At 46.4% G+C, this 25620-nt stretch overlaps 1 protein-coding gene across 1 annotated transcript in view; it reads right to left on the reverse strand.

The window, feature by feature from the left end:
* The window catches only part of KLC3 (kinesin light chain 3), a 931842-nt gene that overhangs the window by 442095 nt on the left and 464127 nt on the right, over positions 1-25620 (reverse strand). The window contains exon 4 of the mRNA XM_078660896.1: positions 856-931. Coding sequence (XP_078517022.1) covers positions 856-931 — 76 coding nt within the window. The remainder of the gene's footprint in view (positions 1-855; positions 932-25620) is intronic.

Genomic DNA, 25620 nt, shown 5'->3' on the forward strand with positions numbered 1-25620 from the left:
TTACCGACAGGTCAGACCTGTCGGTAAATAGCAAAAACTCAGAAAAATGCTTTTAAAAGCATTTTTCAAAGTTGCATGTAGCACACACACATGTCCTTTGGACATGTGTGTGCGCAACACCTGTCCAAAAGTGCATTTTAGGGGTGCTACAGGGCGTCCTTTGGACACCCCTGGCACCCTTAAAATCGCTATCTTAGTTGCGAGTAGCAAATTGCTACTCGCAAATCCCCATTCATTCCTATGGGCCTCTTGGCCCATAGGAATGAATGGGAAGTATTTGCGAGTAGCAAATTGCTACTCGCAAATAAAGAACATGTAGGAATCGCTATTTAAGTAGCAATTCCTACATGAATGCCGTTTTGCGTGTCCTCAATAGCGAATCGCTATGATTCGCTATTAGGGACACGCAAAACGGCATGTACATGAATCAGGCTGTTAGTTCTGTTACAATACACTGAATGTGTTGACTGATGTAATTCAGGAATGTCTTATAATCCTGTAAAGTTGTCTTTTAGTTTATTGGGTTGGGTTAGTGTTGTCATACAAAAACAAGGTGTCTAGCCTCCTAGCAGGTTTACATTGTATATACACTAAAGATTCAATACTCAGGGCAAGACAGTGCTTTACAGATAGAAATGTTATGTTCTGCTTTCACATTCCGATTATGAGTTTCCATATAGTCTTCCAGGGAATAACAATTATTGTTTTGCCTCTATTCTCAAGGCCTCACTAATAATCGCATTGGGTAACCAGGAAGGGTGATGTGTCTTTTTGTGCTGTGGCATATTGTGATTACTTGAACGTTCAAGTATCTAATCTCTCTGAAGCGAATAAATCAGTGACTTCCATACATACTGTTCCTTTGCTCCTCTTCTTCGCTGGGGAACAGATCTGCAAGACTGTCTTTTCTTGACTGGGAATCATCTTTTTCCTGTTTTGAGAGAAAATGTGACCATGTTACATAATGGTTACACTAGCTCAGAACAAATAAGTAGTGTTCAAATTGAGATCTAAAGGACACCAGGTTTGGCTAGCCAGGTGCCTTATCCTGTTCATGCAGTACCATGATAGGTTACTCATGTACAAATCATTAGGTTTATGTGACATTATTGACCCCCCCCAAACTATCGACCTACTCACCTATCAGGACCTTGAGATTAACTCCTAAAGTATCAACAACGTAAGTGTTGATTTTCTATCGCTTTTTTTTTACCACAACAAGGTCTGGGAGTCTGTATAATGTTCACAATATATGTGAAGGTTACTTTTTTGACCATAAAATAGTGGTAAAAAAAAAATCTTTTTGGTATTCAGAGGTATGACAACTAGGTCAGTAATTCTCTTGTTCCTTATTTCAAAATCCCTTTCATACTGAGATAGGTTTTGCAATTTACTGGAGCAAACAAATGATAAAATCTCGTACAAAGCTACCTATATTTTTTAAAAGACCCCACGAACATCTCAATGATACTTCACTTCAGTAGTCTCATGCTCAAAGTATATTATCACACACTGTTTACAGTTCCTATTTTCTCCTTTGTTCTTAACAGATTCCACAAAACCCAATCTTTGCTATCCTGTTAGCTTATGATGGGGGCCTAAAATTGTTGACATCAGGTTAAGTAATTATGGACTATATATTCCCTGGCATAATGTACAAAGACTAATGTATTCTACAGCTTTGCTTCACCTAGACTCAGATTGCAAAGTTACCAACAAGACCGGGTCCTGAGATCAAACCACATGAAATTACTCACTATTCCTCGTTTCTGTAAGGCCAGGATAGGGGGCAGAGCATCGGTAGTCAGAACTGTGAAGCTATGGAATGCCATGCTTCTCCATCTCTACATGACGAAACCAGAATAGGCCTTTAGGAGAGCTTTAAAAACCTGGCTCTTTAACCATACTTAGCTCTTCTTCCTGTGCCTTCTGTGTGAATCTGCTACCTTAGTGCCGGGACACCTCCGTTGGAGGTAGCCTTGCGCTCTATAAATGTCAAGATAAAATAAACGTAGCTGTCACCTCACAAAAGCACCAAGGATTAAGGCAACTACTGTAGAACATGCAGTATCATGGTAGATTTTAGACAGAGATACTAACAAGGTGTGGTGTCTTGGGTGTAGTGCATTCTCCTGGTACCATGGTGATGGAAGATGCACTACGGCTAGACTCTAGAATGGGGGGACTGTAGTCAGTTGAGTACAGCTGGACAGGATAAGGTGTACCTGCTTGTCTTCCAATAAAGATACTTGGAAACACTTACATTTTGGATCAATCATTCTTTACACAAGGTAACCTTATTTCAAGTAGAACCTGGGTATTATCACAATAAAATGAAAACATTTTAGAATGTAAAATTACATCATACAACAAATTCCAGACTGTGGCATTCAGCAGCCACTCTGAGCTCTCCTTCAGCCGACATTGTAAGCCATCAAGATGCTTTGCCACATGGATCAATGCAACACTTCCTACATTTATTTTGATCTTCCATTTTTGCAGTTTGCTGCCCAGATGACTAGCAAATTGCTTTTAATTGTAAGCAACCTGTGGGGCTCTTCACTAATTTCATCTATCTCCAATGCATTTTCAATTTTGAGATAGTTCTGATGGTGGTGCATAGTGTCAATGGTCTGAGTGAACACGTTTACCTCTGATAAGAGGCATCACAAGACAACTGGGGTCTAAATTGAGACCTAGAATATAACAGCAACTTTGTGGGATAACCCTGTTACAAACATTCTTGCTACTTGTTCTCAAAGGGGCTCATAGGTTTTTCCCCATTTTATGCCATTCCTCACTTATCACAGAAGTGTATCACATATTTGCACTGGCCACTGTATCAGCCACTCGTTTCAATACTTCATGCCCCATTACAGAAATTGTATGAACTACATACAATGATCATCTCCCGTGTTTGGATTTGACATGTTTCAAATTCTTACACCACTTATTTTAACAGTTTAAATGTATAACTGAGTTGCTTATTGCATATCCACTGAGTAGAACCATTGTGTTCTTGATATTTGTCTTCATATGGTAGATTCTAGACAGTTATTGATATATGATGAAAAAAGCCTTGCTGCATTTCACAACAGAGTAGCTCACATCACATTCCTATTAACGATATCCAGAGCCCTAATATCTGTCAATGCCGACAGATTAAACCATCAGGATGCTACAGAGTTGCAGTACAGACGTGTCGCCAGACTCGCATCTTCGGCGTGAATCTACATTTGTGAGAAACGTTCCAAAAGGTAATAGCACTGACCTATTTGATTAGACTTTACGCAAAAATGTATACACATATCAGAAAACATTAGAAAAACGGCAAAAGCAAGAGACGAGATTATACGAGAAGAAAATATTGCTCTTAACTCACTTAACACATATCATTTGATTGCGAATCCACCATCACTTACCGGGGGAGTGGGAGCCAGCGGGACTTCACACCCCAGGAGCCCCTACAACCAACAACTCAGAGCTCCTTCCCCTGCTGCCTTATTACCGCTAGCGCCCCCCGCCTCACGGGAGCTGCTCGCAGTGGCTGTTTCCTGCCACCAGCACTTACCGGGAGAGTGGGAGCCAGCGGGACTTCACAACCCAGGAGCCCCTGCAGCCAACAACTCCGAGCTTTTCCCCCTGCTGCCTTATTACCGCTCGCGGCCCCCGCTTCGCGGGAGACGCTCGCAGCGGCTGTTTCCTGCCACCAGCACTTACCGGGAGAGTGGGAGCCAGTGGGACTTCACAACCCAGGAGCCCCTGCAGCCAACAACTCCAAGCTCCTCCCCCTGCTGCCTTATTACCGTTCGCGGCCCCCGCTTCGCAAGAGCCGCTCGCAGCAGCTATTTCCTGCCACCAGCACTTACCGGGAGAGTGGGAGCCAGTGGGAGTTCACAACCCAGGAGGCCCTGCAGCCAACAACTCTGAGCTCCTCCCCCTGCTGCCTTATTACCGTTCAGGGCCCCCGCTTCGCGGGAGCCGCTCGCAGCGGCTGTTTCCTGCCACCAGCACTTACCGGGAGAGTGGGAGCCAGTGGGACTTCACGACCCAGGAGCCCCTGCAGCCAACAACTCCGAGCTCCTCCCCCTATCACTCTTTGCCCATATTACTGGCTACGCTCACCGCTACGCGGGCGCGCGTGAGGCGAAGCCCGGGCAAAGGGCGGGCCGTCTGTGGCCGTCCGGGGCCGACCGTGGCCCGGTCCCTTGGCGATATTACATAAGTGGACCCATTAAGAGCCTTGGTAAGAACCTTTATAACCGGGACATAACAGTGGTTGCTTACCTTCATATTATTGTATAAAGAGCTTTCTTTTTTCCCGCCAAGTTAGAACTCACAGCATCTACTGATTTTTAAGATTTATATAGTGCTTCACCATCGATGGAGAAACGTAAGAGTACCGCGGGCACCCTAGCTGCATACTTATTAAGAGCTGAATCTCTAATTAATCATGAGATCCACTTAACAGAGCGTAGACTTTCACTCGATCCATCATAAATTCCATCTATCAGAGAGAAGGACCCTAACACTTCTTTACTATTGACTAATTCCCCCTCCCTAATTTTCTCTCCCTCACCTGTGGATTCTTCGTTACTAAAATCACCTGAAATTCGAGAAAGTCCCCCTGCAACCCCATCCCAAGAGGGAAGGGCCCCCAAACTCGGGGTCAAACCAAACAAAGGAAAGGCCGAGTAACGGGCACAAAACAAAAGGGAGGCAAGTTGGTCAAAGAGGGAAAGGCGTCAGCTGGGCCTGGTTCCTGTTCACTGGGAACCCAAACAGACGAAAGCCAATCCCATCCTGTAGCCCAGTTAAGTCCCATTACTGATAACTCGTATGCAACCGTACAAAACCTAGGGAAACACATGTAAACACTTGTAAAAAACATTTTAGAACAAAAAATCTGTGAAATGGCTGCCCTTCTTTCTTCCACTTTTGATGAAAAACTTACTCGTATAGAGAGCAAGATGGACCAAATGAAAGTGGACATCGACTCAATTAGAGCCCGACTAGAAGCTCCCAATTTGACACTTAGTGTAAATAACACTGTACCGCCTTTAAGAGATCCACTCAATCAACTTAATAAAACTGTCCGGTCTGGTTCCCCCATGATCCTGCAATAAGTGAATCAAAATCATATCACTGGGGGCCCCACACCGAAGGTTACTGATAGGGAGCAGAACCTCACAAACCTTGGGCAGAAGAAGGCGAACCATAATCCTCCCAATAGTAGGGCTCAACCAAACACAGATTCCTTAAATTTGCCACCCGCATCAATGTCCCTATGTCCTGGTACTAACGGGCGTTCCACCCTTAAAGCAAGGAGTGTCCGAATCCTGGTTCTCTCTCCGGAACAAAGTGGTGGATTGGCTAGTAAAATACAAGCACTTCCACCCTCAGAATACCAAGCAAATCCTTATCGTCCGGAGAGTAGGATGGGTCGGCTCTTCTCAAAAAAGTATCAAGGGTGACTGCATTGTTATTAATTTCAATACTCCACTAATTGTTCGCTCACTCTTAGCCGATAAGGAGGAAACACTGACTCCATCCACAGCAATCCTTTCTGTCCCACTTGGCTTCTTTTATAGACCGTCTCCCAATCCTACAATGAATGCCAATGGTTCTATCTTAACACAGAATAGATTCGAACTTCTGTCACTAATAGAAGAGGTGGACTGACAACCACTTTTTCCTATAAGTCCTGTTTGGCCCAACTCTGAGAGAGCAAGACGCGATGGGCAATGGCTAACAGTCCCTGATCCCCCCCAAGATAACCTATTTCCGGTAAACTTTCTGACTTCGCTCCCCCAAATCGTCCCGCCCCCCAAGGAACAGGCTCAGGAGCTGCCAACACCCAACAATGATCACAAAGCAAATCAATTAAGCCCCCATGAAATAATACACTCAGAATTAGCCATGGTCTCTCTAACTAGTAGCTCCCCCCCCAAAGAGAGAAGTCCAGTAAATCCATCTTCCCAGTTAGTGGCTGACACATTGGGAGGGCTTGCTATCAAAGTCATTTTCTGGAATATTGCCAGTCTCCGACCCAAGATCAATCAAGAAGGGTGGATAACATTTGTGCGGTGCTATGACATCCTTTGCTTTCTGGAGACATGGGCAGTATCACCTATCCAGCTAAACGGCTAAAAAACATTCTTTTCCCCGGCACTTACCTCAGCCTCAGGGCGAGCTAAAGGTGGGTTAGTGATCTATGTTTCCAACTTAATCCAACCTGTAGAAACCAGCTCCCTAAAAAATGAGAACTACCAGATAATCTTAATAATTGTAAATAAATCAGCTTATATAGTGGTAGTAAACTTTTACAATAACTTGCAGGAAATAAATCTAGTGGAGACACTGAAGGAAATACGTCACTTCCTTTTAGATTATATTAATATCAATCACGAGAAAAAACCCACAATTATGTGGGGCGGTGAATTTAATTTACCTCTATGTGAGAGAAACAACGATATCACCTGCGGCTATCAGGATCCCCAAGAGAATAACATTACTCACTTTCCCCACTCCCTTAAAGGGGAGTGTATGAACGAGACAATGTCACTACTCCAACTGGCTTTTGCAAATGAGCTGTTAACACCTTCTGTTAACTTAAGTCCCACTTTTAACGGCAGAGGAGCGTCTAGCTGCATTGATTTCATCTTCATGGCAAGCAGCGCCCCCAACCCCATTACCAACTTTATAACGCATGATTGCGCATTTAGCGATCATTTCCCCATTTCTGTTATAATGCAACTGTTAGAAGGTCGGAAAAAACCAAAGACATTATTCCGGGATGAAAACCTCACCATGAATAGATAAAATGGCTACGCAATAAAGTGGACCCGCACTGATCCTGAAATAATATCTGAAAAGGTCATCAGAGCAGCTAAGACAGCAGTTAGTCTATGCCTGGCAGAGAGTTCATCTCCTCAGGAGATCATAGACAATTTCAAATTAATAACTAAATCTGTAAATGAAGCCCTAACCATTCTTCCCAAAGGAAAAAGAAACTTTAAGACCACCTGGTTTAATTCATCCTGTTCTAAAGCTTATTCTGCCCTTAAAGTAGCCCTCAAAATATCCCCTAGAGATAGGACAGAGGTTATCCAACTAAGAAAAATATATAATAAAACACTTCAGCAGAGAAGGAACCAACTGAAAGAGGAACACTGGGTCGCCCTACATAATAGCTGTAAAATCAATGGTACCACAGCATTCTTGGAGGTTATTAACTCACCATTCCTTTCGGGGCCAAGAGAGAAAAGCAAAATAGAAGCTACAATCACCGAAACCAAATGGATAGCCTATTTTTCCCAGATGTTTAGACTCACGGAGCCTATTAATGAAACATCTGGTACCCCCTGGCAAGGGCCCGAAAACTTAAGTGTCCTTCCTAGCTCATTGGCATTAGATTTTACCCTGGCCGGAGTTGTGCAAGCCCTGAAACTAAGCAGAGGAGGGAAGGCCCCGGATGGGGTCCCTGTGGATCTATACAAATCCAAAATGGATCTATGGGCCTCTTTATTACCGAGGGTCCTAGAAGCTACAGGAAAGGTTGGACTCCTGGACTCTTGGTCGGAGTCCATCTTGGTTCCAGTTTTCAAAAAGGGCAACCGTAACAGCCCAACGTGTTACTGCCCTATCTCTCTACTCGATTTGCTGGGAAAGGTGGTGGGCCGAATCCTATTAGAATGTTTGCAGTGCTGGACGGAAGATAACAACATCATATCTGACCTCCAGTACGTCTTCAGGGAAGGTCTCGGCACCATCGAACAGGTTCTTAACCTTACACTGATCAGAGGCAAATATGTAGACGCGAAGGGCGGTAGATTATACATGGCATACGTAGATCTGAATGCAGCGTTTGACTGCGTGGGCCATGTGAAACTCTGGGACATTCTCACAGAAATGGGGGTTGACAAGCTCTTGGTCAATTACCAGCGAGAAATCGACTCTAACGCAACTGCAAGGGAAAGATATGGCGTGGTGGGCCAGTTATCCTCAGCCTTCAAAGTGGAGCTGGGACTAAGGCAGGGCTGTGTCCTGGCTCCCTTCCTTTTCACACTATACACAAATGGTCTGGAAACAGCTATGCTGGAAGGGAGCCAGGACCTCCCACTAGTTTCAGAACGGCCGTATTCCCGCACTTCTATACGCGGACGACGCGGTCATTATTGCCCGCACTCCCCTTGAATTGCAGCGTTCCCTAAATCGTTACAATTCATTCATGTCATACCTAGTCTTAAAAATTAACATAAAAAAGACCTTTATAATGACCTCTGGTAAAAAGCTACGAAAGGGAATATACTTAAGCAATTGCAGGATTGACCACACTCCAACCTATCCCTATCTGGGAGTGGTTACAGACGAAAATTGCACCTGAAAAAGGGCAATTGAGGTTAGAAAGCTCCAGTTCTTGAAAGCTACAATGGCCTTAGTTGCATTTACACAGAGGCTTGGAAAAAGACCCCCTAAAGAGATGCTTCAAATCTGTCATGCTAAATGTGTTAGCACAGCCATTTACGGGGCTGGGGTCTGGGGGCACATGCAGTTTGAAACTATTCAAAAGGTTGAAAACAGCTTTCTAAGATTCGTACTTGCAGTACCACAAAGTACGTCAACATACAGTTGCCATACAGAGTTGGGTATTCCTTATATTTCCGACATCATTCAGATGCAACCAGTCCTGTTATGGCACCGTATCTGGACATCTAACAAACTAAAGTTCACTCAAGCAATCGTGACAGATTGTGTCAAGTTAGAACATGTCCATAAGATTTTATGGTTACAGTATGTTAAGACGTTTCTTTGTGATTTGGGCCTCCAGAATTACTATTGTAAGACTCCTAGAAATGGCCAGGATCTCAAGAAGGGCGCTAAGGAATGAATGCTTAACCGCATACGTCGGCCGTTTTTCCCGCTGTATGCGGCATTTTTAAATTTACCGCGTTACATGACGAGCTCAGCTCGTCATCAGCACACGGTAGGTAACGCTGATGACGAGCTGAGCTCGTCATCAGCATGGAAGGGGTTAAACCACCTAGTGGATCTCCGACTGTCTGCTGAAGTGAATAAAATCTCTGTACAGCATTCATTGCTAATCCAAACAACAGATACGATCCAGCCCTACTTAACTATGAAGTTATCTAGCTTTGACACATTTTTATTGATTAGATTCAGATTAAATATCTTTCATTGCTTTGTAAGTTTTCCATCTCCAAACGATTGGTCCAAGCAGCTAACCCAATGTCCTTGTGATGGTATTTCAACGCAGTCCCTCCTTCATGTAACTTTATTCTGTAAATTTTATTCTGAACCCAGAAAACGTTGGTTGACCCCAATGTTGAAAATTATGGGTCTTCGACATTGCCGCCCTGCTTTCCTGGTTCTACAAATGTTGGAATCAGACCTTATATCTATAAATATGGCAAGGTATCTAAAATGTTGTATCCGGCACCAAACCAATCCATAGCCTGAGACCAATTTTATTTTAAAAATATTGCTAAATGATGTTTCTAATCTACTCAAGAAATACCTTAAAGTATGTTTAAGAATGCACTTTAGGATGTTACCTTAAACTGTATTCGCCCTTTGTGATTATAAGTTGCAGTAGGAAATTTATAATGTACTGTATTTGGTTTTTAAGTGACGTATCCAGCGAAATTTGCACTCTGCAGTATCTAGAACATGTAGGGCTCCCTATGGCGTAATTTGTGTAATTTTGTATTTCCTAAAGTCATCTAAGAACACACCAATGAGCCTAGAGTGAACTAAGCACTTTATTTGAGCTATTTGCACATGATGGTTTCTGTTAAGAATTTTTGCTATTTCTGTAATTCACTTGAAATCAGAACTGTTTTAGACTTTGTATAGTGACAGCATCTAGCTTAGGCCGCAAGAGACAGATGTTTTGTCCTATATTTATTTATTATTAATAATTTGGCAATATTATCAATTTTCCAATACTGATAGGGTTGGTGTGGGAAATTTAGTCTCATGGAATATAGCTGGCATGCGTCTCAAACAGGAAACGCAGGATTGGGTAAACTTTGTAAATATTTTTGACGTGTGCATTTTCCAGGAGACGTGGTTGTGTGAACCCCCTTTTGCCCATGGGTATCTGAATTGTTCAGTCCCAGCAACCAAAGGTTCCAAGGGCCGACCTATGGGTGGCCTGACTATATGGGTTCGGCAAAGTATGGCACTAACAGTCAAGGTGATAGAGGTTGGAAGTAAAGACATCCAACTTATTAGAATGGACACAGGCCCTCGAGGATGGCTTGACATTTATAATGTCTATGCCAGGGGCAACAAGGGTGGGAGGTCAGAAGTTTTAGCGGCTTTGGGCTCCCTCCTTGAAACCCATTCCCTAGACAATAATATTATTATAGCTGGTGACCTAAACCGCACCTTCGAACCTCTGGCTATTCATGATGATTTTGCTGGGGAAGAAGAGGATAGGCAATGGGGGGTCCCCAAACTAGAATTGAATCCAGTCACTCGGTGGTCTGAAGACATTATCTGTTTAAATGCCATTTGTCTTGAAAGGGGTTTAAGGGCACTAAACGAGAGAACCAAGAGCGACAAGGGGGGGGCATTCACCTTTGATAATGGACGACACAGGAGCAGAATAGATTATGTCATGTGTAGCCTGATACTCTGGGAATTGGTCTGCGATATGGAAGTCAAATGGAGGGTCGAAAGCGATCACAATCCGCTGTGCGTAGAACACAAGTGGTGGTCATCTGATAATGAGATCCTGACTGCAGGGAGGGACAGTGCACCTTTGATTGTCCCTACAAATGATTTGCGCAGGTTAAAATGGCCATATGTTTTGTCAAACCAACAGTCCATGGATATTATTAACGCTGAGGTGGATAGAGCCACAGTGGACATGGACCAGGTTAACATAACCATAAAAGGCCTGAATAAAGCAACAGAAATTCACGATAATTTCTTTTCAGTTATCAGTAATCATTTCCTGAAACCGATAAAGAAGGTCAGCAGGGCAATTATTAAGCCAGCAAAGTGGTACAACGCCCAGTGTAGGTATGCCCGATTAGTTCTAGGCACCGCAATCAAGAGTAGAGAACTGTTGGCTATTCGTATCGCCAGAAAGGAGTATAGGGAGAGTATATCCATAGCTAAGAAATTATGGGATGAGCTCCACTGGAATGAGTTAAAGGAAGGGAGTGGGAAAAAAGACTCCAGGCTCTTTTGAAACATTGTAAAGTGGGGTAGGGGTGGGATACCCGACCCCCCGATAACAATGTATCAGAGGAGGATTGGGTTAACTATTTTAAACCCCAGTATGCTGAAACGCAACCAGGTAGTGACATGGCTGGGTTTAGGCCTGTCTTCTACAAAGAAAACTCTTTTAGCAATAACGAAGTAATGTCGGCCCTCAACTCAGTGACAAGTGGTAGAGCCCCAGGAATGGATGGGGTCCCGGTGGATCTCTTTATCCACGACAAGGAGCGTTGGTGTAAGTACATCTTTCTCCTTGTTAATTTAGTGGCCCAGGGAGTACCTCTACCGTCATCCTGGCAGGGTGCTATCATAATTCCTGTGTTTAAAAAGGGAGACCGTTCTAAACCCGGGAATTATAGACCCATAAGCTTAATTGATACCATCCAAAAGGTGATGGGGAGGATGGTTGTCAATAAGCTTTTGGAGTGGGTTGAGGAGAACAACGCCCTGTCTCCATTCCAAGCTGGGTTTCGGAAGTCCACCAGTATGGTGGATCAGGTTTTCCGGTTTACCTTGCTGCAGTGGCGAACTGTGTTACTGGGCGAGGGCAGCCTGTATGCGGCTTTTGTCGATTTGCGGGCTGCCTTCGACCTGGTCCAAAGGTCTAAGCTGTGGTCGGTCCTAATGAACCTGGGTCTGCCAGAAGAACTGCTGTCAATGATAATGCGGTTGCACGAAGCGAACTTTGCCAAGATCCAGTGGGGGTGGGGCAGGGTGTGTTTACCGAAGATTTCCCGGTGGAGCGGGGAGTTCGGCAAGGATGCTCAATGGCCCCAATGCTCTTCTCCCTGTTCATTAACGGAGTTGTAGCTCGTATGCTATCTGTTAACATAGATGCACCTTCTCTGGCTGGTACTAAGATACCGATTTTAATGTTCGCAGACGACACCCTGATTTTATCAAAGACCCCGAGCGGCCTTCAACAAGCATTACTTATTTTTGACAACTTCTGTGGGGAGCATGGCTTAGAAGTCAAGGTGGTTAAAACTAAGCTTATGGCTTTTAACCCCCACCGAAGTTTTAGGTCTAAGCTGTCCATGAATGCTCGCCCTCTAGAGATGTTAAAGCTTTCATGTACTTGGGTATCCATGTAACGAATGATCTCAGATGGTCACAGCATATAGACATTGCAGTCCTAAGGCATAGACAATTGGTTGGTGCTCTTGGTTTAGAGCATAGAAAATCTAGGACTAAACCGATTAAGCCAGCATTACAGGTATACGAGGCCAAGGCCCTTGGCTCTGCACTATATGGTGCCGAGTTATGGGGCTTTGAGAAGCTTCAGTCCTTGCAAACATCAGAAAACAAGTTTTTTAGGGCAATCACAGGCCTTCCTAAAAGTACTCAGTTGCTTCCACTCAGGTATGACCTGGGTAGGAAGTCTGTAGTAGACCTGGCGAGGCTTCATCCTATTCTATATTGGAGGAGGCTCTGGACCACACCTGAGCTCCACCATTATGCTGAGGGTTTTTTAGCTATCATTAAAGTGGATGTGTTCCATAAAATAGGTTGGCTGAATGCTCTTAGAACCGTGCTGGGTGATCTTGGTCTCCAATCGTTATGGGATAATCCGACAGAAGCTTCGTTCCCAAGTAAAAAAGTTTTAAAAGAAATTTATTGGGAAAATGTAGCTATTCAGAATTGGAGAGTCACCAACGCTAGTTCTATGGCTGGCGGCTTCTTAGAAGGTAAATCGCACCCAAGTTTAGAACTTTACTGGGATGCAATTAATACGCCAAGGGATAGGAAGCTCCTCTTTCAAATGAGAGTAGGTGCCCTCCCCCTCAGGTCCCTAAAAGGCAGGTGGGGGGGGGGGATATATCTAACAGTAGCTGCCCAGCCTGTGGAGCACACAAGGAAACAATTGGTCACTTTTTGTTTGCTTGTAGGACCTACATTGAACCAAGGCGTGTTTGGTTAACACCAGTGTGCAAAAACTTAGGTACCATTAGTAGTGCTGTAGCTCTAAGAATTATTTGCACTAGCACTGCTATGCCACTAGTTATAGCAACAGCCAAATATCTTGGATGGGCATGGACTATCAGGCAGAGGGCTTTAGGCAGTTGATTGTCTTATATTGTATCGGGGCTTCGTCTGTATTTTATCTCTTTGTATTTTTTAATCTCTTTTTTTATCTATGAATCAATGTTTTGTCAAAAAGGCATAATATGTCTGAAATTCTATTGATGTGTATAACTGAGGTGCTTTTTTAATGGATGTCTTTTATATTTGTGATTGTATGCGCTTTTATGAGTAATAACTCGAATAAAGCATCTTTGATTAAAAAAATATATATATATTTATGTACTTGTGATGATTTTAACATGTGTATTTGTTATTTGCTTATATGGTTGTGCATTGCATACCGAATAAAGCGTTTTATAATGGATTGCGATGCAGTCAAATCAAAAAGTTGAAATTACCCGTTATTACAACAATTAATTTTGTTGCTCACCGTGTGGAAGAATGGTGAAATGTGAGTCTGTTAACTAATGATTGATTTATAGATCTCAACAAAATGCCCAGACTCCATCTGTTGTCAAATACATTTAACATACTGGGTGTCATAAGGGTGGCTTCATTATTTTACAAATAGTTTCTCTCGCAGAACATCTAACTGAATTTGTAGATGCGTTGCTGCTACTTTTAGTAACCGCATCGCCCTCTTAAGTCAGAGAAATTCAACACATTCTGATCAAATAGTGATACACAGTCGACAGTAGTGGGAGAGGTGCGGTGCACCGGCCTGAGCAGCTGACTCCGGAGCACGGGGCTAACGGTTCGAGCCCCAGCGGCAGCTCAGCTCAGCTCAGCATTAATATGACTCAATCCCCCCAATGGCCCCCCAGAACCTGGATACCCCGAGGGGTGATTAATTTGCCCTTTACAAATGTGGAATTTAATAGTCAATTTGCTTATGGTTACTATTGATATTTGCCGCTGCCTGTAGATATGTGTAAATACAGAAGCACTAGGTATGCCAGTTTAGTAGGTTTTACTGCTCAGGTTAACACACTTTTGCAGATGAAGTAATTACTAATTCAAAATAAAATGTTCATGTTCAATAATGAAGCACACCAACACCTGTGGTGCACTGCAATAGAGTTCCTTAAAACCAACCTCTTCACAAGAGAAAGCATGCCTTGCTCGACAGGATAGATGCCTTTGTGCAAAATGCTATGTTTTTTGGGAAGCTTCATTGACAATTTGCTCAATGTCAGAAGAGGTACCTTTGAAGACCTAAGTATCATCATAAGTATCTCAATGATGCTTTTATAATTTCTCTGAATGTGGGAGATAATGAGCAGTTCCCTTTTCTTAATGTGAAATATGTTTTCTAATGAAGAACACCACAGAGTCTTAGATACAGAAAGCATACTAAAACGACACACCATGCCAACAGTACACTTCCTATTAGAGTGAAATGGGAGAACGGATAATTGCAGTATGTGTTGTGGAGTGCTGTGCCCTGGACACTGGAGCGGTAATTAGCGGGAACACCAGACAGTTGCAACACCAAATACTGAGTACGGGCAAAGACCACAAGCGGTCTTACACCCTTGACTGTTGTGGTGCAATATATCCGAGTTAAAGGGGCCAGGTGACTCACTACATCTGTTCCCTAACACACTTATACAAAGTCATTCAGTCTTTGGTTAGGTTGGGGATTTAGGCACAGGTTGTACTTCTGGCTCCTGGGATCACTGATTGGCTCCTCTCTCTTGCTTCGCCATAGGGTCTTCCAGTCAGGTTTTCAGGGCAGATTTGAACTGGTGACTGCTCGCCTCCTGGTCTCTGGTTACTGAGCCCATCCCCTACCATAATGTCCATTGGACCGCTTTGCAATTTTTCTTATTTCCTGTCGGGGCATTCACTGTCTTCTTGTCACCATCTCCTCACCCTTGTCCGCAGTCAAAATTGTGTGACCATTTGTCACATTCCACACCCCGGGTTCGTAGGGCGTGCAGAACTTCCATCTTAAGCAATGTTTTCTAAGAATCGCATAGTCTCTGGGTTCCAAGTGGCTGTGTCGGTCTACCCGCTGCCAGCTTGCCTTTGAGCTATTCTATTTTCTCTGCACTTGGGTGCAATCTGGGCCATACTCAGGAGGGGACCACTCAGGGTGGACCGGGATAGTCTCCCTTTAGTGTCCTTTCAGCATAAGGGCCCATGGAGAACACCTGGTTGTGCAGTGTGAGGTTCCTCAGTACTCCTGCACTAATCAATATTGGCTGTCTTTGAGGTCGGCTCCTTCATGGATGGCGATCCTTAGCGGCTTCTTCAAAGTGTGCATGAAGCACTAGACATCGCTGTTGGCTTGTGGCCACTGTGGGGTGATTTGTCGGTGTTGTATGCGAAGATGTTGCAGGAAGGGTTGCCATTCAAGGCCTCAAAACGGTGGGACATTGTCTGTCCTGCTCTACTGTGGGAGGGCCAACAGGGCCAGGACCTTCTCTAGTGCAGGGCAAATGTTGGGAAATGACAGTGACTCAATTACTTGCACTATGGGGTATTTGCAGTAGCTGTCAACTAGCACCATGGTGGTGCATCCATCCGGGAAGCTGCCAAAGTCACGGCTGACTTGCCTCCACGTGTCATCACTTTGTTCCTCCGGGAGCAGCGGTGCCGGGGCTTCTGGACTACTGGTCACTTGGCAGGCTACACATCATTATACCAGTTCTTCCAAAGCTGCTTCTAGCCAGGGGGACCACGCCTTCTATCTCAGATGACTCTTAGTCTTGGCAGCCCCTTGATGCCCTCTGTGGGCTAGCTCCACTACTTGGCTTGTTAACTCTGCTGGTATAACTATACAGTGAACGTGTAGAACGAGGTCATCGGGGCGGGGAGCACAGCTCATTCCTGACCCTCCAGACTTGAATCAGCTGTTCTTTGACATGGCCTCCCGACTGGTTAGCGTCCTGCAGGAACGTGTTTGACCCCCTTCTGAAGCATAGTAGCGACTTTCATCAGTACTGCATCTATGTGGTTCCTTGGATGATTCCCTGAAGATTCAGTGCCTTTGGGCAAACTCCTCTGCTTACAATCCGTTTGTACTTCTCTGATCGTCTGCCTCTTGCTTCGCCCAGCTGTTTTCTGGAGATGGATGTCGGGAGAGGAAGTCAGCTACGTTCTGGGAACCTTGTTGATATACAACCTCGAGGTGACATTGCTGGAGCTGTATCTCCCACTGTTCTATGCTGGGCGGAGGATTGGGTGTAGGGCCCTTGATGAGTGGGACCAGCAGCTTGTGGTTGGTGACTACTCACAAAGGTTGCCAATAGAAGCTTAGGTGCCACTGGATGGCATGGGCTTCATTTTCTATTTGGGCGTATCTGGCTTCCGTCGGAGTGAGGGCTCTGCTTGCAAAGGCGAACTGAGCCCACCACCTTGGATCTACTTCCTGCATCAGCACTGCCCCTAGTCCCACCAGGCTGATGTAAACGATGAGCTCCATTCTGTGCTTGAGGTCAAAGTAGGCCATCATTGACTTGCTGAGGAGTGTACACTTGATATGTTGAAACAAGTCATCTTGTTTAGGGCCCCAGGCCAACCAGGTGTCTGCCTTCCCTAGGGCTGAGAGAGGGTCCGCGATGGTCGACAAGTTAGGGATGGACTGACTGCAGCACGTGGCCATGCCCAGGAAGTTGCGACTTTGTAGCACTGCAAGGTGCCGGAGTCTTCTGATTTGCCTTTGACTTCCGGGGATTGAACTGAATGCCGTCCTTGGTAAAGACATAACCAAAGAATTTGTTGCTTGCCTCAAAGAAGGAGCATTTTTTAAGATTGACTGGCTGTGATCGCACTGTCGCTTCAGGGTGGATCTGAGTTGGCGGTGATGCTCTTTTGCTGTGGTGGAATACATCAGAATGTTATAGCTGACATTCATTACTCCTTAGAGGCCAAAGAGAACCTCCCGAATTGCATTTTGGAACACCTCTGCTGCGGATGAGATCCCAAAACTTAGATGCATGTACCTTTACAAGCCTAGGTGTGTGGAGAAGGTGGTGATATACCTGCTGCTTTTGTGGAGATGCAGTTGGTGGTATCCAGGGTTAAGGTTGAGCTTTGAAAACCAGCGGGCCCCGCTGAGGTCAGGGATGTTATAGTCCATTGTGGGTGTAATGTGTCTCACCAGTCTAGTGGCCTTGTTGTTTAGGCGCATATCTATATGCAGCCGAATCTTGCCTGGCTGCTTGGATTTTTCTGCGAGAACCATTGGGGACATCCACAGAGTTTTCCCAGACACTTTCTTGATGGCACCCAGCTTTTGTAGATTGTCCAACTCCTGCTAGACTAGTGGCTGATTCTCTGGTGTCTCAGCGCCACTGCCTTGATTATTTTGTCATTGTATAGTTTATTGGGAAGGCTCAGAGGCATCCAAGAACCCTAGAAAAGACTGTGGAACTGGTTTGTGATTTTGTCCACCTGGAAGGCCTGAAGGTTCTGGGCAAAGAACACAAGGCCTAGGTCCTCTGCTTTGTGGCACCTCCTCTTCCATGATGTGGAACTTCGCCGGGGTCTCCTTGTCGTTGGACCGCACCAATATGGTCATCGTCCCTTTAAACAATAGTGGTGTGAGTGCTCCAAAGGGATAGATCTTAGTTGTTGATGGGAAGGGCAATGACCTAGGGCAAAGGCGTCGGTCTTGGTTGTAGCACATTGCTTTGATGGAAGCACCAGTATCGATGAGTGCCCTGATGGTCAGCCTCACTACATCAACTTCGTACATGGGTTGGGGCCTTCTGTGTTTCTTGAGTTGCTTCAAAAAGGAGATGAGAAAGACCTCTTTATCTTCTGAGGGCAACTCGGCTTGGGGGGCGCTCAGCCACGTGCGCTGTGGGGTTGCGCTCTGGTTTCGAGCGTCAGACAGTGAGAGTTGCGAATGGCTTTTTTTTACAGCCATCCTCTGTTTACCTCCTCTGTCCTCTGTGGTGAACCTTGAGAAAGTGGTTGAGCTTGCCACAGTTGAAGCATGTTTTTCCTTGGGTTAGGCAATGCTCAAGGGCACGTTCGTCTATTCTGCAGTTTCTGCACCAAGCGTTGGGCTCAGGTGCCATGAATTTGGGCAGGGGCTCTTTATTCCGGTGGACACCACGTCCATGAATTCTATCTTGACGGGCAGTGTGCTGCTGCAGTCCTTGTGAGCCAGCACCATGTCCATTACGGCAGCTCGTGCTGCTGATAGGTCATGGGACTGCACCAGGATGAGGACGTCGTCAAGGCTGATGTTGGGCTGTCTCAGGATCAGGCCTCAGTGGGTCTTAGATCGGCACCCTTGGAGGATCTGTGCTCAGATTTGTTTTGGTTGGTCGTCAGCTGTGCAGGCGCTAGCCAACTCTCAGAGATGAGTAAAGAAGTTGTTGATCAACTCCGCTTTGCGATGGTGTGCTTGGCGCAGTTCGAAATGCTCAAAGTCTGGGTTCAACTGGGGGTCGAAGTGGCCCTCATGGCAGCATCATAGTGATCTGCGTCCGTGCCAGAGTTGTGTTCAGTTTTTAAATCTCTTACCCTCAGCAATGAAGCAGAAGGGAATGCTTGACGGTGCTGTGGGTTTTATGGTCTTGTTAAAGTAATTGTTCAGCTGGCCCACCCATGTTGTCCATCTGGGGGCTGCGGTAGCAGAATCGACCAGCTTGCTGAAGCACCACAACTGGGTAGTACTGCTGAGGTGCAATGACACATGCAACATTGGCATAATCTGCCATGGCGTACAGAGCTCTTGTTGTACCTCTGGGTCTTGGTGCAATGTGAATGGGACACATCCAGGGTTTTCACAGGCAAGATGCAGTCTGAAGGGTGGCGGGACGGTGCAGGGTGTGATGGCCCCCGACAATCGAACCAGGTGGGCTAGGTTGCCTTTTCATTGATCTAGGTGGCAGGCAATGAAGCACTGGTGCAGCACGTATATTATTTGGGACATTGGTTGCCAGCAGGGCATGGGGCCAAAAGATGCTTGTTGCAGGGTCAGTGAGGAGGCCGGGGGTACTATGGCAGTGCACTTGGGCACCAGAACTGAGACCTCCAGTGGGGTTACGGGGACTGGAGAGAGCCATTGTAAGGCCTGTAGCCAGGGCCTGATGCTTGCCGGGGCGAGGCAAGGGAGAGGTGACACGTTGACACAGCTGCATGGCCTGGGACTGCTGCATGGGTGAGCCATGAGGGAGGTGCTGCCAATAACAATTAGCAAGGCCCTGGTCAGGCAGAGGTGACATCTCACACAAGGGGCTTCCTTCGTAGCCAATATTGTGGAGCGCTGTGCCCTGGACAATATAGCAGTACTTAGCTGGAACACCAGATATTGGGAGGGAAAGGGGGGGCAAGCAACACCAACACCATTTTGTGTGTGTAAAAGGCTGCTTTATTGAAACAGGTGCATATCACAATTTTATTAACACTGGCACATTGCCTTACAAAACTAAAACCTCTCTATAGATAAAATACCTGACCCCTTGTCCATCCCCACCCCTACGATCCCCACATCACAACCCCCATCCTGCAACATACAATAAATAGCTTTCCATAACAATAATATTATACAATATTACAATATAGCATTGATAAATCCTAACCTCCCATGACCTAAAATCCTACATGCCTTTATGCAACTGTAAGTAACGAACCTCTAATGTAAACTTATCCTACCTGTTTACCCTTTCCCTGCTCCTGTTCACAAACTCCCCAAACTTAACAAGAAACTACAAAACTCCAGCCAAACTTGGCCAACTTTCAAACAACCCTCTCACTCTCTCCCTCACTCTCACTCTCTCACTCCAGCACCTGTTCAAAGCGACAAGTCCACAACATCTTAGACCCCCTATGAACCTGTTCCAACAAAACACCTCCAGTGAAAAACCTGTCTATAACTGCCTCCCACAAAAAAAAACCAAAACCCAGGGAGGGTGGGCGGGGACAAAAAACCTCACTACGCAGCGCTCCCAGCCACCAGGCACCAAACCTAAAATGGTGGCTGGGAGGGCGCGAAGACCCCTTAAATACATTGGACTACTTTACTGTTATTTGGGCTGCTCCCAATGCAGCCCAAAGGCCCAAAAATGGCCGCGTCTGTCTAGCCCCTCTCCCACCCAATCTGCCCAGGGGGCAGACCTCGCGGTGCTCGGATGCCCCCTAAACCCTCCTTAGGAGGGGAAGGGGGGGCAAGCCACACTGACACCATTTCGTGTGTGTAAAAGGCCGCTTTATTGAAACAGGTGCATATCCCAATTTTATTAACCCTAGCACCTTGCCTTACAAAACTAAAACCTCTCTATACATAAAATACCTGACCCCTTGTTCCCCCCACCCCTACGATCCCGACATCATAACCCCCACCCTGCAACATACAATAAATACCTTTCCATAACAATAATATTACACAATCTTACAATATAGCATTTGTAAACCCTAACCTCCCATGACCTAAAATCCTACCTGCCTTTATGCAACTGTAACTAACGAACCTCTAATGTAAACTTATCCTACCTATTTACCCTTTCCCTGCTCCTGTTCACAAACTCCCCAAACTTAACAAGAAACGACAAAACTCTAGCCAAACTTGGCCAACTTTTAAACAACCCCGTCACCCAGGAAAAGGCGGGAGAGTAGGCAGAAATGCCGCCTCCCCATTTTCCTGCCCCACCTGCTTCTTAGCTCTGCCCCCTGCCCCTTCACCTGCCTAGGCCCCCACACCCGAAGGTCCCTCTAGAAAAACCTCCTTTTAGCCTCTACGCCATGGGTACTCACAAACTTTCTCTCGGGGGCCAAATTTACAGTTTGGTTTGTGTCCGAGGGCCGCATCGGTGGGGGGCAGGGTCAGTGGGGGAGGGGGCGGGGCTAGAGCAACAACATAAAACTGACCATGAGGTTGGTCACAGGTCCCTGCAGCGGACGCCTTCGTCCACTGAGCTGTCCCAGCATACACACATCTCTCTCTCTCTTTATCTCTCGGTCTCCCTCCCTCTCTCTAGCTCTCTCTCCCTCTCTCTAGCTCTCTCTCCCTCCCTCTCTCCTGTCTTCCTCTGTCGCTCTCTGACTGTCTCACTCCCTCTCTCTCACTCCCTCTCTCTCACTCCCTCCCTCTCTCTCCCTCCCTCTCTCTCACCCTCCCTCTCCATCTCCCTCCCTCCCTCCCTTTCCCTTTCCCTTCCTCTCACTCACTCTCTGTCTCACTCCCTTTCACTCCCTTTCCCTCCCTCTCCCTCCTGTTCCCTCCCTCTCCCTCCCTCTCGCTCCCTCTCACCCCTCTCACTCCCTCTCACTCCCTCTCCGTCTCCCTCCCTTTCCCTCCCTCTCCCTCCCTCTCACTTCTTCTCCGTCTCCCTCCCTTTCACTCCCTCTCCGTCTCCCTCCCTCTCACTCCCTCTCCGTCTCCCTCTCCCTCCCTCTCCCTCCATTTCCCTCCCTTTCCCTCCCTTTCCCTCCCTCTCCCTCCATTTCCCTCCCTTTCCCTCCATCTCACTCCCCATCAGTCTCCCTCCCTTTTCCTCCATCTCACTCCCCATCAGTCTCCCTCCCTTTCCCTCCATGCCATTCCACATCAGTCTCCCTCCCTTTCCCTCCATCTCACTCCCTATCAGTCTCCCTCCCTTTCCCTCCCTCTCACTCCCTCTCCGTCTCCCTCCCTTTCCGTCTCCCTCCCTTTCCCTCCCTCTCCTTTCCTTTCCCTCCCTCTCCGTCTCCCTCCCTATCCCTCCCTTTCCCTCCCTCTCTGTCTCCGTCTCACTCCCTCTCCTACCACGTCTGTCTCACTCCCTCTCTGTCTCACTCACTCCCTCTCCCTCCCTCTCCCACTCACTCCCTCTCCCACTCACTCACACTCACTCACTCCCTCTCACTCACTCACTCCATCTCACTCCCTCTCACTCAATCACTCCCTCTCACTCCCTCACTCACTCCCTCTCACTCACTCCCTCTCACTCCCACTCACTCCCACTTACTCCCTCACTCACTCCCACTCACTCCCTCTCTCTCACTCCCTCTCTCTCACTCCCTCCCTCTCACTCACTCCCTCTCTCTCACTCCCTCTCTCTCACTCCCTCTCACATACTCCCTCCCTCTCTCTCACTCCCTCCCTCTCACTCACTCCCTCTCACTCACTCCCTCTCACTCCCTCCCTCCCACTCACTCCATCCCTCTCACTCACTCCATCCATCCCTCTCACTCACTCCCTCTCTCTCCCTCTCTCTCCCTCCCTCTCTTTCCCTCTCCCTCTCTCCCTCTCACTCACTCCCTCCCTCTCACTCACTCCCTCCCTCTCACTCACTCACTCCCACTCACTCCCTCCCTCCCTCCCTCTCACTCCCTCCCTCTCAGTCACTCCCTCTCACTATCACTCCCTCCCTCTCACTCACTCACTCCCACTCACTCACTCCATCCCTCTCACTCACTCCATCCCTCTTACTCACTCCATCCCTCTCACTCATTCACTCCCACTCACTCGCTCCCTCTCACTCGCTCTCTCTCACTCCCTCTCTCTCACTCCCTCTCCCTCCCTCCCTCTTACTCACTCCCTCCCTCTCACTCCCTACCTCCCTCTCACTCATTCCCTCTCACTCACTCACTCCCTCTCACTCACTCCCTCCCTCTCACTCACTCCCTCCCTCACTCTCTCTCACTCCCTCCCTCCCACTCACTCACTCACTCACTCCCTCTCACTCACTCCCTTCCCTTTCACTCCCTCCCTCTCACTCCCTCCCTCTCACTCACTCCCTCTCACTCACTCCCTCCCTCTCACTCACTCCCTCCCTCTCACTCACTCCATCCCTCTCACTCACTCCTACCCACACCCTGGGAACAGAGGGGGCACACAAATTGTAATTCACAGGGAGTGATATACTTAATGACCTGCCCCTATTCAAAACAATATGTGGGAATGACCAACAGGAAAGTGAAAACCCGCATCACCGAACATCGCAGCACGATTAGATGTGGCAGATCTAATACGCGATTAACAACACATTTCAGAGATGCGGGTCATTCACAGGATGACCTGAGGTGGACGGTCATTGAAAAACCTCATTTGCAGACTTCAGACGTAAATAGAGCACTATTTTTACGCGAACAAAAATGGGTGTTTCGCCTTAAGAGCCATTTATATGGACTTAATGACGACATACCTTGGTACTCCATGAGCAGATAAACTGTATTTATGAGATTAAACCCAAATCCTACCCATTTGGGGGTATATGAAGGGACTAAGCCCCTGAGGCTTTGACATCTTGACAAAACAGAGAACTGCGGTTCGTATGACACTCTCTGATGGAGAATAAGACATACAGACACGCCTACACCACAGTATGCACACCTTAGTTTCAACTATGGCAACTACACGAGTGATAATAATCCTTACAGTGTCTATATTGGGTTTTTTACCATCCCGCCGATGTGGGCATACATAGATGCATTTCAGGGCACAAGGTGTGTAATAGTATGTATGAATAATCATTCCAATGAATTAAATCTAGCCGGGGATGGCCGTGCGGATTAAAACTACATTTCCCAGAGTGCGGGCAGAATACTTTGACATCGCGCATGCGCAAGATTTTGTCACTGCTCAAGCGACGACCGAGACACGCAAAGGTTTCCACACACATTGATATTGGCGTGTTTAACATCCCGCCGGTATCTTCGCGGCGTCTATGTGAGGGGCACGAGTGGTGTCGGAGCCATCCACCGGAGCAGTAAGATGCAGGGCTTTGGGTTTCGATAGCGGGCTGATGTGGAGAGAGTGTTTGAGCATTTTCCCCTCCGTTCGATTAGACCGCAGGGGCATGTATGTATGTCATTAGGAGTGATTGCGATTCCATTTGATATACTGATACTACTGGGAGCACGATGGGGCCTGTTTCGGTCTTCGCTATTTAGAAGCTTGTAACTAGGGACCTCATGGGAAGCTGGCCCAGGCCCTGACTGGGGGTTGTAATACAATTGAGTCCTACGGGAAACTATGGAGTACAGGCATCTTAAGGAGTCTCGATAGGCAGCACGCAGACTTCTGAACGTCGGCCAGGTTTCTCTTCTCGAATGCAATACTGAGAGGAGACCTGCCTTTCTTGGGGTCCTAAAAGGGGCGTTTAACTATGTAGATACGGACATTTACCAGGACCCTGGCATTTCTGCATTTGTGAATCTCCATTTGTTTTGTAACACAGGTTGTGTTCCTTGGAACTTCACCCCCCCAGACGTCAGGTCGAGTTTAATTTCTCAATAAACTTGGTGAGTTGTTACTGTTTATAATGGATGGGGATTTTATATACATGCGGTTACAATACCCTGGATTATGAAAAGGTCATAAATTTACTTAGTGGAGACAAACATCTCATGTGACAGACTTTTACGATATGTTTGGTATCTAAATTGGGACACACGTCTTTATATCTTTTTAATCAATTGTTGGAACGATTGGTTCGAGGCAAGGTTAACTGACTGTATAGCAGTGGCCAGTAATTATACCTGAGATGGAGGGGCATTATGCAAGATATGGGAATAAGATGCCTTAAAACACTGCAGTATAGGTAACATTTGGTGTTGCTTACAATTATGAATGCTATTTATTATTTTCTTGCAGTATATGTCACCCGTGTTGGCGGAATTCCCTCCACACGGACCAAATTGGTTGATAAAGTGACTAGTACTGCTGTAGCGCCAGACTAAGGTAAGGAGGGTACTATAGGAGACTGGGACAGTCAGACGTCCTGAAGAAGATCAATGTGACTGACCATTTGAGGGCACGCTTAGGTCGAAACATGTTGACTTTAGCAGTAAAGGAGGGGTGTTAGGGGGTCCTAATATCCTACCTTATCACCACCATCCATAACATAGTTTTAATCCTGACCTTGGAAGCTATTAATAAAGTTATATCAGGTATCCAGGAGCCAGTGTTAACCTCACTATTCCCTACTGCAATTTTTTGTTCTATCACTGTACCTAGTCCTGGATTGTGATTTCTTGTGGTGAACATTGTCGTCACTCTCAGTTTTGTGTTGTACTTTGTTCTTGTATTTTATGTTCCCCCTCCCTATGCTCCGCCCTGTGCGTGGCTACGCCTGGGCTTCGCAGCAGACCCGATGATGAAGCATGTCACACACATTGTGTGTGAGTGAGGGCAGTTTTTCATATTACACAAATGTGTCACTGCTTGTACGCCTCTTTATATGTTTTTCTTTCCTCTCCACCCCTTTTTGTGTATATTAAATTTACTTTAGGAGGTTCGGGGTGGTAGAGTTGCGTGTAGACCCTCTTCCCTTCCATTCCTCCGAGACGCAAACATATCCTACCACATGTACGTGGACGACACGCAAGTTTACATCAAGATCGAATCCCTGGAAGACATCAAGTTAATGAATGAGACTTTAAAAATGACATTAAAAT

The sequence above is a fragment of the Lissotriton helveticus genome, chromosome 9, assembly GCF_964261635.1.
Source record: "Lissotriton helveticus chromosome 9, aLisHel1.1, whole genome shotgun sequence".
Taxonomy (NCBI): domain Eukaryota; kingdom Metazoa; phylum Chordata; class Amphibia; order Caudata; family Salamandridae; genus Lissotriton; species Lissotriton helveticus.